Source organism: Oreochromis aureus, linkage group 4 (genome assembly GCF_013358895.1).
Source record: "Oreochromis aureus strain Israel breed Guangdong linkage group 4, ZZ_aureus, whole genome shotgun sequence".
Classification (NCBI taxonomy): Eukaryota; Metazoa; Chordata; class Actinopteri; order Cichliformes; family Cichlidae; genus Oreochromis; species Oreochromis aureus.
Genome location: NC_052945.1, coordinates 1,194,060 through 1,211,184, shown reverse-complemented (window position 1 = coordinate 1,211,184; position 17,125 = coordinate 1,194,060). Strand labels below are relative to the sequence as shown.

Here is a 17,125-nt window from a genome sequence, read left to right as displayed (position 1 = left end):
GTGAAGAAAAAACCAGCAGCTCAGAAACAACCTAAAGTGATGTTTATAATTTCATAGACTAACTGTTAATTCAGACTTAAAACCCAATCAGTGGAATAAAAACGTATCATTTAAGTTTATCTCTAAACATTTTGAATTAAAAAATTCGAATTTAGGTTCATTAATTCTGACTTTAAGCCCTGCTTTGAATTCATGAGGCTAGTTTTAAAGTTAAAGTCTGTTTATGGTGCTGATGTTTTATTTCAAAACAAATTTAACATAAATTAAATTGTTTGAATTATTATTTATGTTAAGATTTAGAATGAACTATTATCAAAAACAATAGTTTAAAAATGTTTACCTTTCACTTTATTTATCCCATAATTCTAATTTTAAAAGTTTAATTAAAAAAAAAACATTTTCAATTTTGACTTCTCCCGTCAGTTAGACTGACGCAGCATTTTTTAACAATAGCTTGAGAATTAATTAAAAAATATACTTTTTCTTACGCTCGAAAAATCTCGTCACGAATGAGCTTCCATACTGTGGCTATGCTACGATGGGGCTCGCGACGTGTCTAAGAGCGTTTTCATGGATCTGAGGCCGGAAGTGAGCTTCTTCCTGCTCAGATTAAACTGAAGCTCCTACATTAAAGCCGCTCGCGGCCTTTTCCTCCTTTATGTAAGTGACGCGGTAAACAACACAAATAAGGAGGAAATGATGAAACCACTTCCCGCGGCTCTCCGTCCCACCGACCGAGCCGCCGCTGCCTCTGCGGCCGGCGGAGGGGAGCCCCGCGGCGGCCTTGAGCTCCTGGAGGCCGGGTCGGTAGGACGGAGAGCCGCGGGCGGGGGACAGGTGTAGCTCGGCTTCTCACGACAACAAACCGCAGATGATCGACGGAAAGGCCCCGCCCGCTTCTCGAGCACCGATTTTACGTGACTGCCGTGGTAACTCGAGAAGAGGCGCACGAGACTTTAGGGGGCGTGTCGCTTCTCTGCGGCATGCGCTCAATCAGAAAGAGAGGAGGGGAAGAGGGGGGGCACCTTATGTTGTAAGTGACGTAATCCTGAATTAAAGGAGCAAAAGCAGCATCCCTGCAGGTCCCTGACACCAGAGCAGGGCCCGCCTGTGGGAGCCGGCCTCACCCAGACCTGCAGACACAGATCACATCTCCCAGCAGCCAATGACAGTTAAATACACCCATCTGCATCAGGTCGCCATGAAAGCATCTGATCCTGGTCTGTTCTGTTTCAAATCCATGTTAAGTGTAAAAGTCTGTCAGCCGTCTGAGTCAAACCAAGCCTCAGATGTGAGCGGTGAAATGAGTCACTCCACCTCCTCCCAACCCTCCAACACATAAATATCCACTGCTTCTGCCTTTAACAGTGAAAATTAGCAATTTTATGGACATGGATCAGAGTCCTGGTTATCTAACACATCGATACACAACAAAGATCCTTCCATCTCTGACTGCACGTTAAAGATACCTTAGCAGCACACCTCGATCAGGCTTCAGGTGACTCCGAGTCAAAGCTTTATGAACTCTGTGAAACACGTGTTTGCACGTGGCTTCATTGGTCGACAGAAAAGAAAGATGGCTCTTCACTGAGAGTGAGCGTGTCTCTGGTGGACGGGCAGCTCTGTCTACAGAGCTCAGGCGCTTACATAAGACTCGTTTTTACTGCACAAACAAAGGCTGACTCATTTCCAATGCAAACCTGCGACGCATGTGGCTTAGAAAACCGACAGAAACCAGGCGCCTGAACACCGGCTTTTATGTGAACCCCGGCACGGCCTCAGCCTGAACGCAGAAACCTGCAGAGGCATCGAGCTCCTCTGATTTCACTAACTCCCAATTTAAGACCAGAGTTTCCCTGATGCATCCATCAGAGAGTGTGTGTGTCTGTGTGTGTGTGTTTGTCTTGGTGTGTCTGTGTGTGTGTGTTTGTCTTGGTGTTTCCTCTCAGAGGTCGATTTGATAAGATAAGATAAGATAAGATAAGATGGCCTTTATTAGTCCCACAGGTGGGAAATTTGTTTTGTTACAGCAAAAGTGCAAAGTTATGTAGCAGAAATTAGAAAACACTGGAATGCAATAAAATAAAATAAAATAAAATACTATGTACAATAGAATAAAATAGAATAGAATAATATATACAATAGAATAAAATAGAAATACAAATACTATATACAACTGAGTAGGAAAATACAAAAATACAACTTCGTCAGAAGAAGAATTGCACGTATAGCAGTCTTATTGCACATGTGTGGGTTTGTGTGTTTGATCAGCTGCAAAAGTCTTTGTTGTGGAGTCTGACAGCAGTGGGGAGGAAAGACCTGCGAAATCTCTCCGTCCCACACCGTGGGTGCCGCAGTCTCCCACTGAAGGAGCTGCTCAGTGCTGTCACAGTCTCCTGCATGGGGTGGGAGATGTTGTCCATCAGGGATGACAGCTTAGCCACCATTCTGCTGTCACTCACCACCTCCACTGGGTCCAGAGGGCATCCTAGAACAGAGCTGGCCCTTCGGATCAGCCTGTTCAGTCTCTTCCTGTCCCCAGCAGAGATGCTGCCTCCCCAGCAGACCACACCATAGAAGATGGCTGAGGCCACCACAGAGTCATAGAAGGTCTTCAGGAATGGGCCCTCCACTCCAAACGACCTGAGTCTCCGCAGCAGGTACAGCCTGCTCTGCCCTTTCCTGTAGAGGGCGTCTGAGTTATGAGTCCAGTCCAGTTTGTTGTTCAGATGAACACCAAGGTACCTGTAGCTGTCCACAGCCTTGATGTCCATACCTTGGATGTTCAGTGGTTGCAGTGGAGGATGTTTGTGCCTGCGGAAGTCTTCCACCAGCTCCTTGGTTTTACTGGCATTGATCTGGAGGTAGTTCAGCTGGCACCAGTCCACAAAGTCCTGAGTCAGTCCTCTGTACTCCCTGTCGTCCCCATCAGTGATGAGGCCGACTATTGCAGAGTCATCAGAGAACTTCTGCAGGAAGCACTGGGTGGAGTTGTGGGAGAAGTCTGCAGTGTAGATGGTGAAGAGGAACGGAGCTAGAACCGTTCCCTGTGGGGCCCCCAGACAGCAGGCGACCCTGTCCGACACACAGCCCTGAGTCCTCACATACTGTGGTCGGTCGGTGAGGTAGTCCAAAATCCAGGTAGTGAGGTGATGGTCCACTCCAGAGTTCTCCAGCTTGTCCTTCAGAACCGAGGGAAGAATGGTGTTAAAGGCACTGGAGAAATCAAAGAACGTGATTCTCACAGTGCTCCCAGCGGTCTCCAGGTGAGCGAGGGAACGATGTAGGAGATGAATGACGGCATCATCCGCTCCAATGCCAGGCTGGTAGGCAAACTGAAGTGGGTCCAGTGATGAGCTCACAAGGCGCCGAAGCTGAGCCAGGACCAGCCGCTCCAGGGTCTTCATCAGGTGGGATGTCAGAGTCTAACGAGGAAACTTTAACGGTCGTATAAAGGTGCACCACTTCACCATGGTAACGCTGCAGGTGTGAGGCTCTGTGCAGTCTCACAGAGCGTGGATCGTGGCCTGCATGAGCGGACAGTTTGCACATTAACATCATGAGCTGCTGGCTCATTGTTAGTCAGTGCTGCTGGTTTCAGTTCTGCAGCTGTGCTGTTTATAATGTGTCAGCTGACACGGAGGGACACGCTCAGAAGCAACTTCCTGTTCTGTCTCACCTGGATTACTGAGCATGTGGCGGGAAAATTCCTGTTGGTGTGCGGCACTCAGAGATGGCAGCATTTCAAAGCTAGCACTGCTCAGCAGTTTCAGTCTTCATGGTTATTATTTGTAGATGAGTACACGGTGAGACCTATCCCACCATCCCAGCTGCTGAACAGCGACAGGCGGGAATGCCCCACAGAAGTCGCCCATCTGCACCATGCTGAGAAAGGTCACAACACATCGGGTTGGAGCAGACCGCAGCTACTGCGATTGGTCTGCACAGTCGCGTCCTCAGGAGAGTTTCAGCCGCTGTTTGAATTTATCTGTGAATAAGAATCAGCAGAGAGAATCATAATCACAGCTTCAACGTGAGGAGTCACTAATACCAAAGCAACTTCAGGCAACTGTTGTTGTGATTTGGTGCTAATAAGTAATCCTGAAGTGACTTGAACAAAGAGACTAATGAAGCTGTTGGGAACTTACAAACTGGAAAACCATGAGGGACAAATATGTTTGACTGGAGAAACCAGAGAGCGAGGACCCAGGAGCAGAGGAAGTCCCATTATTTTATTTTTCCATCATCTGATATCGCTTCTAAAACAGTGAGAGATGACCACATTAGCACAGAATGCTAAGCATGAGCAGAAATGCCAACAGTGATGCAAAGATTCCCCACAGAAGCTTGAATCCGCCTTTGTATAACATTGGGAGGCTAGCATTAATTAGCATGTGTCTGTGTGATGCTCCCTGTGGATCAGGAAGCTTGCACACCTAGCATACTAGCATAAGGTCAAGGTCAAGGTCAAATTTATTTATATAGCACATTTCAAACAGCCGATGCTGCACAAAGTGCTTAACAATATAAAAATGGCATTAAAAAGCAACAATGTAATACAATAATGATAATAAAAAACAATAATAGGACAATAAAAGAATTAAAACAATAACTAAAACTAATTCAAATAAGACCAAAATGCTTGGATCATAGTGTGTTGAAAGCCAGGGCATAAAAATGTGTCTTTAGTAATGATTTAAATTGCTCAAGTGTTTGTGCAGATCTAATATTTAAGGGGAGACTATTCCAGAGTCTGGGACCTGCCACAGAGAAGGATCTATCACCACGGGATTTGAGATAAGTCCATGGGATGGACAGCATTAATTTTGAGCTAGACCTCATGGTTTTTCTTGGAGCATAGGCAGAGAGGAGCTCAGACAGGTAAGGAGGGGCTTGGGCATTAAGTGACTTAAAAACAAAAAGTAAAACTTTAAATTGGATCCTGTAGGAGACAGGAAGCCAGTGTAAAGAAGCTAAAACTGGGGTTATATGCTCTCTCTGTTTGGTACCAGTTAGCAGGCGAGCAGCTGCATTTTGAACCATCTGAAGACGATGGATAGTGGCCTGATCTAGACCATAATACAATGAATTGTAGTAGTCTAATCTGCAAGTAAGAAAAAGGTGATAACTCCACCCTCTCTTCCAAACACAGTCACTTCTGGCTCCAAGATCCAGCTCGGTGACGGAGGCGAGGCTTCAAAGGACGGAGCTCACTGGCAACAGTAGCCCGTGGCCATCTTTTATATACAGTGTGTGTGCTGCGGCTCCACTAAATGCATTAGGTCATAGAGTTTAGGATTCACATTAATTAATAATGGCGCTTTTGTGTGCTGGAACACATCTGAGAGCAGCTGCAGCAGACGCTGAGGCTGGTGCCGGGATGTTTGGGAATGACTGATGTTATTTTCTCACAGCCAAAATGGCGTGACTGACTGCAAGGGCGCGAGCGTGGGCCAAGACATGTGGGCGGGAAAATGCTGCTGCGCCTCTACTCGGGTCTTTCCGGCCTCCTCCGGAGCGGCTGAACACGCGCGGCTCACAGAGCAGCAGCAGCAGCCGCAGCAGCAGCGCCGAAGAGCCGCTGGAGCAGCTCCGCGACCCGCCGCCGATTTTAACCCAGATTTCCGTCGGGGACTCGGGCAGGCGGTGGGCTGAGGGCTCGGGCACAGAAGAATGAGAGAGCCCTCTCACCGCAGGGCGCGCAAACATGAACGGGGCCGTGTATATGTCGTTCTTCCAGGGCCAGCTGGAGTCCGTGCTCGAGCAGGTCGTTCAGCTCGCCGTCCAGGAAATAAGCAAGACGGTGGGCTCCAGCCTGAACGGCCTGCTGCTGGAGACGGCCGTGAAGGAGCAGGAAAACCGTCGGCTCCGGCTCCAGCTCCAGGCGCGGGAGAAACGGAGCCGAGCCTCTGCTTCAGACGACGGAGGAGGAGGAGGCTCCCCGGTGGGTGGTAAGAACAAAGCCGGGGAGAAGGCGGATAGCGGACGGGCGAAACCCGAGCAGCAGCCCGGGGGACAGGGCATGGGGCCCGGCGTGCCCACCGACACACGCCGCCTGGAGCAGAGAGGACGAGTCGTGGGTAGGCACCCGTTACACAACACACACACACACACACACACGTTTCACTTCCTATTAATCCCGTTTTCCAAAAAAACAAACAAACATGCCTGCTGGCCAGCAGGAGACGCTGTGAGGCAGCCCTCGTCCTCCACACTGTTTCACTTTAGTTCTGACAAATTCAACGTAATTATGACGTCATCCGTGATTGACCAATCGGCAGATAGTCGCAGACTGATGGCATTTAAAAAGCGTGGCTCTGAGGAAGAAGGCCGAAAACCTCGAGCCTCCAAACGATAACACCGTCCGACACGGTGTCGGTTCTCAGGTGGACGACAAACGACGTCTCCGACACTACCTCGGCGTCCTTCCAGGTCAACTTACTTGGACCTCGCCTGGACTTTTTAGTTGATCCTTTTTTATCGATTGTAACAAATAAAACACGTCAGCCTTCAACAAGAAACCTTAAAACACCATGTGGTGGGATACCTGAGCGCCCGCTGAGCCCTGATCCAGGTGAAGGAGCCTGCAGTGCTCGGTGGACACGAGTTACTCGATGATTCATGAACGATTCCACATGTTTTGGTGTTTTTTGGGGGTTTTTTTTGTGACATTGGACGTGCGGTGGAAGCTCGCTGGATTTGACATGTATTTCACGTGCTCATACTGGTTTCCATGGAAACACCACCACTGTAACCAGGCTGAGAGCAGCTGGCTGTGGCGTTTGGAGGCGGTGCTAATTGTTGTCAGGTGCAGCTGTGATGTCATCTTTTTGATGAAAAAAGGTGACGAAAACTTCCAGAAGAAAAAAAAGTTTGTGCTCTGCAGACTCTGCAGAGAAACGTGAACTCAGCGGCCTCGTTTGCGTGTAATCGCCCGTCTGAGTGTCACGTCAGAGACGATAACGCTGCAGCTTCACGAGGAGAAGTCGAGGAGCTCGAGCGTGAACTCTGCAGGGCTGAAAATAAAAAGCGAGGTGTGCAGCCTGAGGATCGTAACCCCCCCCCCGCAGGAAAGGAGGGGTGCTGGTGAGGAGGAGCGGGGAATCCAGAAGACCGCAGGAGAAAGGGAGGAAAACCTGCTCTGAAATCCTCCCCGGTCAGTGTTTCTCTGTGGATGATTCACCATGACGCTGAAGTCGGACCCGAGTGGACCCGTGGATGCAGAAACTGAACCCACCCTCGCACGGTGTGTTCGCCTTACTTGCCATTACAGTCAGGTCCCCGCCGATTCTCCCGAACGGTCGCTCGGACAGACCCGCCAAAGAGCTCTGAGCTCTGCTCATGTCATGTTTGCAGGTTTTAAACTGTGAGCACTTGGATTCAATAACGGCTTTTTTCCAGATGTTTACATAAATGATCCCACTGCACAGCAGATTAGAAAAATGTCTGACGAGCAAACGTCCGCTCGCTGTTCAGCAGCAGCCGTGTTTAAGGATGAGAATTTCATTTATCACACGAGTGGGAAAGACGTCAGGAGTGTGAGGGACTCCACTTTATCCTGAAGTTCCTACAAAGACTCAAGGAAAAAACAGGAAATGATTTAAATCAGTGTAACCCCACGATGAGCGCCGGCTGTCCTGAGGTCATCATGCCACACTAGAGCTGGGCGATAGAATGATAATGATATGTATTGCGAAATAACTTTTTCTCGATAGAAAAATTAAACTATTGCGATAGACCTCATCTCTCTTGTCCTCTTAAAAAAAAAAAAAGAAAAGAACAGCCAATCCAAATTAAGTAGCGCAGAGCCGAACCAATCACAGCCGCAGTGTCACGTCACGTGACTTGTTACGTGCAGCACAAGCGCCAAGGCGCACATGTGTATTTGTTTTTGCAGCCGTGCAGCCCGGGTAATGAAGGAAATGAGTTTGCCGACTAGAGAAAAATCAACCGAGAGCGTGAGCGAAGGTTACCGAAGAAAAAACAGATGATGGTTCCAATGCCGGAGAGCTTGTCGAACAGAAGGGCCACAGAAGTTCCGTAGTGTGAAGGTATTTCGGCTATTTCAAGTCTGACAAAAACAGAGTAGCGCCGCACTGTAAATTGTGCCGAAAGCAAGTCTGGAAATACAATAAAGCGGTGCATGCTCAGTCTCTGACTGAAAGCGCTGATTCGTCATTCGGCTTTTGTCAGACTAAAGTAACTGTTAAAACTGTTTGAAAAGCTAAGCTATACAACAAGGAGAGATTGAGAATTTCCTTTTAGTTCTCAGTTTATTTGATATTGACAAAAGTTAGTCAATTTTGTCTGTTCTTCTGTAAAACAAACTAAGATTTATTTTTAGAATTAATATTTTGTTTCTAAGTGGAATTGACAATTTAGTCTGTTTTGTTTTTTCTATTTTGAAACTTAAACGCTTTAGCGGCTGCCTTTTGTGTAGTTTGCAATATTTGCCTTTATTTATCTGAAACTGAAGTCTCATGTTCCTTAAGTACATCTACCCTGTTGAACTTATTATGGGAAATAAATATTTAAATCAAAACAAGCTGCTGATTATTTCACATTTTACTTGTGAGCAACGGCACATTTAAATCTTACAAATATAGTTATTTGGCTTATATCGTGATATATATCGTTATCGCCTGAAATGAAAAAAACCTATCGTGATATGAAAAAATCATATATCGCCCAGCTCTATGACACACACACACACACTCTCTCGCTGCACTGCAGCAGCGTCCACATGGAGGGACACGTGAGCAGGAGATAAAAGACGCTCTCTCGCATGCCTGCACACATCTGCCAACTGCAGCACGCAAACACGCTGCTGAGGCCCCCCCACCCACATGCTGAGATTACCAGGTCACCGTCATGCACCGTCAGAGTTCAGGACATCAGCGGTGGTGGCGTCAGAAAGCATCAGTTCACTTCCTAACCTCCTCATACACACCCCACAGGTCAAAGGTCACACTGCTGTGTGTGGATAGAGAGGATGACAATGCTGAAGGGAAAAGCTTTGACAGTCAGGCGATGCTTGAAAGCTGGTGAACCTGGTGAAAGCCCGAGTTTCACAGAGTGTCACTGAAGTATCCCCGACTCGTAGTGTGCTGAAAGTCCTCTGATCCGTGACGTCTGCTCGGTCACGGCTGCTAGCAGCTTTAATGAAAGTCGTTGTCACTGTGACAGAGCCATCAGCCAACCAATCAATCGATCAATCACTAAGTTTCAGAAAATAGTTGTTTTAGTTGTGTGAATAAGCTCCGCCCTGCTGGGTGCTGTTCAGCCATTAGAGGGCCCTGCAACCTGTTTCATCATGAACTGTGATTTCACAGCCAGTCTCTCCAGTAATAAGCCCCACCCCATCTCTGTCCCACAGACCAGCTGAAGTCCGTCATGGAGCAGGTCCTGGACTTTGCTGTGCGCGAGCTAACGAAGATCGTGGAGGCGTCGTTTGACGACCTGCTGCTGGAGATCACCAAGATGGAGCGAGAGCAGCAGCTGCTGGAGAAGAGGCTGGGAAAGGGTGCCGAACGAGGAGGCGGGGACAAAGGGAAAGGTGGAGGCGGAGGAGGCAGGGGGAGGAGGGGCTCGGAGAACGACTCTGTGTCCCCGAGCGGCTCAGAGGACGCCCGCGAGGAGGTCGCTGTGGTCACTGCATCCAAAGAGACGCCGCAGACACACGGTGAGTGATCAGCTGGAAGGAACTGAGTGTCGTACTTTGACCGGGTCTGGTTGGTTGTGATTGGCTGTCAGTGAGCCTGACTGGGTGTGGCTGGTGTCCTGTTTTGTGTTTCCACAGGTGTGTCAGATCAGGTGTGTGGAGTGACTGTTATTTTAGCTGAAGCTAACCTTCTTCCTCCCCCTCTTTACTACCCCCCCCCCCAAGTCCCGGAGCGTCCCCCCGTCCTGTCCGTCTCTCAGGACTGGGTTCCCATCCTGGACAAAGTCTTCGGTCAGAAGTGGTGCAGCGATGTCTGGGACGTCAAAGAGGTCGGCGGGGGTGGAGGAGGAGGAAGTGGGCGGGGATTAGGAGAGAGTGTGACTCATATTGTCCCCGCCCCCACCCCAGCAGTGACCCTGGAGCCCTCCCCCTCCTCTCCACAGCAGGACCCCCGCTGGACTCCTTTGGAGGACATGGAGGTGTTTTCTCCTGATGAAGATGAAGCTGCGGGCAGTCTGATAAGTGCCGCCGTCAGACCGCCGCCCGGACCTCCACCCGGACCTCCCCTCAGCCCCACATGTGAGGCACCTACAGTTTATCCTCAGTGCTTCACAACAGGAAATATGTAGTGTAACATTAACAGGTTTATGTATGAGTAAATAAGAAGGAAATATTCAGTAGTAACATTTTAACATCTGAAAGCATGAAAGTGACGTTTACACACAGCTCCTTTTTAAATTACTCCACAAAAGCACCGTCAGTGGAAACAACTGAATAAGGATCTTAAAAAAAAGAACGACATTAATAATCATTTATATATATTAATTTTTAATATTGCATGGCTGTGTTTTAGTTTTGGGTGCGACCTGTCCAGGTGTGCCCCGCCTCTCGCCCAGTCACAGCCGTGATAGGCTCCCCCCCCCCATGACCCTGATAAGGAGAAGTGGGAGAGACGGGATGGATGATTTTTAGTTTCATGAATGAAAAGACAGAAAACGTAGTGTTTGTAAAAAGATCTGATGATATTTTTACTGATGCTGAGAGGAATCTGAAACTGTGACCTTTGACCTCGCTCCCTCCTTCAGGTCAACGCTCCTCAGCCTCCATGCTTCATCGCCTCCTCACGCTCCCCTCCCAGCTGCTCGATGATGATGAGGAAGCCGCCGCCAAGGAGACGCTTGGGTCTCTGGCGTTTGACGGCTCCATCAGGCTGCAAGACGCCGTCGAGCCGCCCGCTCAGACTGGCAGAGAGGAGGAAGAGGAGGAAGAGGAGGAGGGAGAGGAGGAAGATGAGGAGGATAAAGGGAAGAAGGTGAGGAGCGCACAAGAGGCTGGAAAGCAGACAAATGTTGATTTTTAATGTTTAGATGGCGAGCTGACATCTCTTCCTGTCTTTCAGCGGAAGCGGCGGCGGGTTTGGTCTGAGTGTGAGGAGTGTGGCCGCAGGTTCAGCCGGATATCCCTCCTGAAGGCTCACCGCCAGACTCACAGTGCTGGAAACGCCGCCTCTTCGCCGCCTGCCGGGGCCGCCTCGCCGCTCCGCTGCTCCGACTGCGGCAAAAGGTTCTCCTCAGCAACCCGTCTCCACAGCCACATCCGGACTCAGCATCACAGCGACCAATCCTGATCCGGGACCAGACGGTACGCAGGCGAGAGCGGCGGGGACATTTTATTCTGTTACACAGACACTTTTACTCTGAAAGGCCACAGGAAGTAACTGCGAAACTGACCTCTAATCAGAGCTGCCTCGCTGTCATCGGTACCCCCGGAGCGGGATCCCGGGTTCTGAACGGTCCGGCTCAGCGACAGGAAACGTTAAAACGAAAACGTCCTGCCAAAGTTCTTTTTTTTAACTTTGACGTTTGTTTCTTCAAATATTTAAAATTCCTGAAAATTTTCAGGTCTAACTTTTTTATTTCTTAACCAGAAAACCTTTAGACAGTGGAAACAAAACACGGTCGCAGTGCTGCGTCTGAAATTCGTTTGGGTTATTTTCTGATTATTTTTCTGAAATTTGAGCTCAAAACAGAAAGAAATCTGAAATTGTCACGTTTATTAAAGTTTCGTCTGGAACAAACTGCTGAAAGCTGAAACAGTTTGATTTTAGTTTGACAGGAAGACGAGCGAGGACGGACGCAAAGAAAATAGGACATTTATTAGAAGTATTAGAAAAATTTCAAAATTAAAGCCTCAAATTCAGGAGGAAGATCAGCGTAAAACCCGTGTCTTTGGGTTTGTACGGAGGCGGATTCACTCATTTGAGAACCTGGAAACGTTTTTTGGAGGTGACTCGGACGACAGCGTGAATCTGAACCAGCGCAGAAACTTTTTGAGGAGGTGGTGGTCAAAGGTCAGGGGTAACCGAGGGAAAACACACGCACACATCCTCCTCCTGTAAATTGTGGGCTTGGTTTTTTGCTTCTTTGCTCGCTGCCTGCTGGTTTGTGTCTGTGCAGCGTGCACACGTTTTCTACTCGTTTGGTTTTAACGTGCCCTTTTTTTTAGGTTTCTCTGGATTATTGTCGAGTGCATGTCTGTGGTTTTATCAGCGTTCCTCGATCAACTCCGAGAACCAAAACAAACAGGGACTTCCTGTCCATTGGAGATGTCTTCAGTTCCAATGTGAAGCTCAGCGGTGGGCTCCTTCCTCCTTCCATCTCACTAACACAAAATGTGTCACACTAGCAGAATTTCTTTGTTTTCTCATCTTTTGTTGTTCAGACATAATTTAAGTCCATGAAGCTACGAGTCACCTCATTAGCATTTTACCCACAGCTCAGACTGGTTAAACCAGCTGACCTCACAGCAGTCATATTATGGGGTGAGCTGAAGCTAGCAGCTACAGCCACCTGTGTCACCATCAACCTATCAGTCACAGAGGCCACACCCCTAACATTGCAAATTTTAAACGGGTGACTTGTAAAAACATTCTGCCCCCGTACAGGTGCTACTAAGGAGGAAATGATACACAGAGACTAAACGGTTTGTGTGTCAGGCTGCCAACGTGTTTATTTTAACATGGGAGTCTATGGGGACTGGCTCACTGTTTCCTCTGGTGTCAGAGGAACTGCAGCAGTCAGTTTTTATCATGAAGGCTGGATTATGAGATCTAAACTTTGATTTATTCTTCATTAATTCAGGATTACGTAGGCTGTGAAACATTTTGATTTTATAAAGTCAAAATCTTCACTTTTCTTGCACAATTGGGCTTCCGTAGATCATCAGCTGGAAATGATTTTAAAAATTGATCTTCTTTGGTAAGTCTGCTGTGTCCCCTACGGAAGCCCATTCCTGCCAAAAAAGATAACTTTGGGTTTCACTTCGAGTAGCAATTTTTTTCCCCGGAATTTAATTTTTTGCTGTAACATTTGCATATTTAAATTTTTCATTGTTTATTTCAAATTTTTTCGCTCTGTCAAATAGTTAAATGCAACGTAAACATCTGTTTTAAGTCTTTTAGTGTCCACCAAGGCAAACTTGGAAATAAGGAAATCTAATGATTTATTCTGCTTGTCATTTTCATGTTTTGGAGGAGGAAGAGGATGGAGGAAGGAAGGATCAGGTGACAGGAAGTGATTCATCCTGAGAGTTAGTTTTTATCCCTGATGTTGGCACGAACAATCACAGAATCCGTTGTTTCACGCTGTGTAAATGTGCGAACCTTTTTTAAACTCTGTTTTTACTCATTTGAACAAAACGTCTGAAGCAATACGACGGGCGAGCTCTGCAGAGCTCCGCGGTTCAATTTGAAGAAGAAGCAGAAATGCACAAAATGAAACCGTCTGCGAGCCGAGGGCGTCTGATCGTTGGAGGATCCAGAACTCTGGTCTCCTCAGGGGGAAAATCAGACTTTTTTACTGTCCTTTCTTTGCTTCACTGACCGCGTCGTCTTGTTTTCGTACCTCATTTTTCAAGTGTTTCTTTGACTTCCTGTTTCCATGAGACCTCATTACCTCAGCTGAAGCACGGCGGCGAAATCTCAACAGATCAACGAGCAGAGTTTAGTTTTCTTTCCAGGCCTGGTCTGACATAAAAACCACTCGACATGAGACGTTTCTTTGTGTTTTATGTGTTTTTTCTTTGAAGGTTTGATTCGTACAGAATCCAAAATCTGATTAAAAAAAAAGTTGTTTTTTTTTGTTTTTTTTACATTAAGCTGAATTTAAGTAAATATTTGTTTACATTGGTGAAGAATTAAAACTTGTATGTAAACACAGTAAACCAGCTCCCCCTATCCCAGCATCCTCCTTTGCTGCAGCCTTTCCATCAACTGTGTTGGCCAATAGCAAAGTGGCAGAGCACCCTCTGGTGGACAGACTCCAACATTGGCACTCCTGACATGGCTGCGGGGCGTTTCTTTGTTCTTTACTTTAGTTTTCATGTATCAGTGGCAGTTAAAGCTGCAGACAGATGAGGAATGCCAAAAACCGGGCGGCGGATAAATCGGGACGTAAAAGCTTCTTTCAGCTGCTCCGTGAATCCTCGGGGTCTCTGTGGCTTCCCTGACAGAAGCCCAGAGCTCTCCTTTTACTTCAGATGTGTGAAGCGCTTTTAGGGTTCTGGCCCTCTAAACTGTACATATATGAATAAAGCCACAAAACTGCTTTGTTCAAATTTCTACATTTCAGTAAAAACTGATAACTTATTGGAGTTTTGAAAACCTTGTGTGGCTGCTTGTGCTGACAGAATTAACTGAACCCAGAACCTAAAGTCCAGACTGTATTTTTCCCATCGGTCGGGCCGGATCGCTCCATTCGTTACGTTTTACTTCCTGAGAGTTGAAGTGTGAAGCAGCTTCACTCAGCACAGCGGGACAGAACTCTGGAAAGCTGAGCGGAGGGGCCAGATAAGACGACCTGAATGAGAGATCACACATTTATGATGACGTCAGTCCTTTTTTTTTTCTTTTTATGTCACACAGCTGCCATCACAGATCATAAATAGACTGTATGTAAAAGATGGACATAAACAGTGGTCAGCGCATTTAGGAAGCGTTGAACTGACTGATTTTACCGTGTCAGCTTTCAGAAAGCAGACGTGATGCAAGACGATGGATTTCTGCACTGACTTCCGTACTTCCTGCCCCTCCGAGACCCTGACGGGACCAAAATCTCAAAAAAAAAAACTTCCTGTTTTTTTTCAGTCAGACCTGAACCTTAAACACATCAGGACAGGGTTTACTGAGCTCAGATCAGCTGAGCAGGATGCTCATTTTCCCATTTGGACCAGAGGAGCCGCCTCCTGCTGGACACTAGAGAGAATGCAGCTTTATGTCCATCTTTTATGTACAGTGAGTAGGAACAAGCTTCGTCTGTTTGAGTTTAATGCTGCCCCGAAGAGTCGCACCACTGATCATTGATATATATCATGTGACCTGTTTAACCAATCACAACTCCTCCTGTCCTTGTTTACACAGAGGAATGCATCTGCCTAGAAACAAGCATGATATTAGAGTTAACTTTGAGGAGGAGTCACATAACACTTTGTGTTTAAAAACCCGGATATCAACATAAACGCGTGCTAATACTGTCATCATTTGTTTATGTGCAGTTTGAGGCACGTGTTGGAGTTCCATGAAATCTGATCTTATCTCAACGTAAAATACTGATTTTTTTTCTCCAGATGACACACACAGCTGTAAAAATCGAGTGAAACACTGAAAGTCTTTTAAGTTATAATTAATGAGTAACATTTCCCTGCTGGTGGTCTTTATTCATTTATTATGTTTGTAGCTGATCAGATGCATTTCTCTTCCAGAAAAGGTCAGTGGCTGTAACGCGTCGTTGTATCATTTCTAGTACTGAAACATTTGTGCAATGTCATTGCAGAGCTCATCTTTTTTTTCCTCTCTCTTTTTTGTTAGCAGTGAAAAGTGGTTGTGTGGTACTCGTACTTCAGTCCTTTGTAGCTAAAACTTTGGGTGTGAGCAAAAAACTAATAAAAATCCTTAAGTTGGCAAGGAGTTCCTCAGGGAACTCTTCGTGGTCCTCTGATTGTTGGATGGAGACGTGTGAATGAGGGGTGAACAGGTTTGTTTTCTTTTGTTGGTTTTTTTTTTTTTCATGTTAATATTTCCAATTGGAGGTTTTCCTGTAAGTCAGGCTCTTAGTGAAGACACAGGGGAACTTGTTTCGGGGGTGGGTTTGTTTTAAACTTTAAATATGGATTTCTACTTCCTGTTTAACCTTGATGAACGCTGTATGTCAAAGAAAAGTTCATCTCATTTTTTGGATGTGATGCAATACTTTTGATAAAATGTGCCCTGTTTTTTTTTTAATTTTATTTTGTTTTTTAATGGACACCAGCCAAATGGTAGACTGAATGCTTCAGGATTTGTTTAAAAACAAAACAAAACAAAAAAACTTAGACTTGATGTGACCAGTGTCAGTTCTGAGTGAGTTATCAGACTCTGATGTGTTGGCTGTTTACTTTGTGCCTGGTTTTATCAGCGCTGTGCGGGCTGTATGTCATTAAACACCAACTTACAACTGTCTGCCAGGATGATGATGATGATGAAGGCTACGGTGACTTTTTTTTTTAAAGAAATGTATTGCCTGTTTTAGTTGAGCAGAACGGGTATTTTGTAGTGTTAAAATTCAAAGGAAACAAATAAATGTTCATAACTACCCGGCTGGGACGTTGACTGTTCTTTAATGTTATTTCACAAATGTTCAGCAACTTGACCTGGTTGCTTCAACATTTAAACAAAATGTTGTTTAAACAGATTTTAAAAGAAAACAAAAACCCCCTCAGAGACATAAAAGTGCTTTCTTGAAATATTGGTAGTCCATGTATGTATGAGGTTAGTTAAAGTGTTTCCTAATTTAGACTCAAATACGAAATGTTCATAAAGGCTAAATACCAAACTTTGATACAAAGCTTCTATATTATATTCTATATTGCTTCCCCTTGTCACAAGAGGGCGCCACAGTGGGTAGCTCCACCTGTTTGATTTTAAATTACCCTAAAGGGGATTTGGGTCTCTGGAACAAACCACACTCTTCACTTTGCCCTGAGACAAACACTTTGCCCCCCCTTCCTCAGCCAGTATTCACCTGATTGGCAGGTTTAAACAGTAGGTGGGTGGGGTTTCTTAAGATGACCATATAGGGACAGCCAATCTCTGTGACTGTGATCAACATTAACAATAAAAAACAAAACACAGTTCTGCATTAATACAGGGTGTATCAGAGTCATCTGATTTCAAAAGGCTTTGAATATATTTTACGTTTTATGTACACCTACTGGCAAATATGTGAATGTCAGCTGTTTCATACACCCTGAACTTGTTTCTGTAAAATTCTGAGCTGGTTGCAAGACACATGGCGTGCTCTTATGTTTCAAATTTTTTGCTGAAAAAAAAAAATCTTTTATTTATAAGATTTTTTTAAAAATCCCCACCTGATTTTGTTCAGCTAGCTGACCCCGGTTTTAGCAGCTGATACCCGCTTTAGGGAAAAAAAA

At 46.1% G+C, this 17,125-nt stretch overlaps 1 protein-coding gene across 2 annotated transcripts; it reads left to right on the top strand.

The window, feature by feature from the left end:
• The first annotated feature begins 5,452 nt into the window (after positions 1 to 5,452).
• si:dkeyp-113d7.10 lies at positions 5,453 to 16,289 on the top strand. 2 transcript variants are annotated; one of them, XM_039611316.1, is made up of 5 exons: positions 5,453 to 6,080; positions 9,377 to 9,682; positions 9,800 to 10,240; positions 10,747 to 10,973; positions 11,061 to 16,289. In XM_039611316.1, exons 1-5 carry the CDS (start codon positions 5,708 to 5,710, stop codon positions 11,286 to 11,288), a joined length of 1,575 nt encoding a protein of 524 aa, XP_039467250.1. In that variant the 5' UTR covers positions 5,453 to 5,707; the 3' UTR covers positions 11,289 to 16,289. The 2 variants fall into 2 exon arrangements, with proteins under 2 accessions (XP_039467250.1, XP_031599430.1); XM_031743570.2 differs by having other exon boundaries at positions 5,456 to 6,080; positions 9,887 to 10,240.
• The last annotated feature ends 836 nt before the right edge of the window (positions 16,290 to 17,125 follow it).

Excerpts from the sequence above, each read along its gene's own strand:
- si:dkeyp-113d7.10 (XM_039611316.1), top strand. The coding sequence starts at position 5,708 with ATGAACGGGGCCGTGTATATGTCGTTCTTCCAGGGCCAGCTGGAGTCC. Across the intron at positions 9,683-9,799 it reads AGAGACGCCGCAGACACACG|GTGTGTCAGATCAGGTGTGT; the intron begins GTGAGTGATCAG and ends GTGTTTCCACAG. Across the intron at positions 10,241-10,746 it reads ACCTCCCCTCAGCCCCACAT|GTCAACGCTCCTCAGCCTCC; the intron begins GTGAGGCACCTA and ends TCCCTCCTTCAG.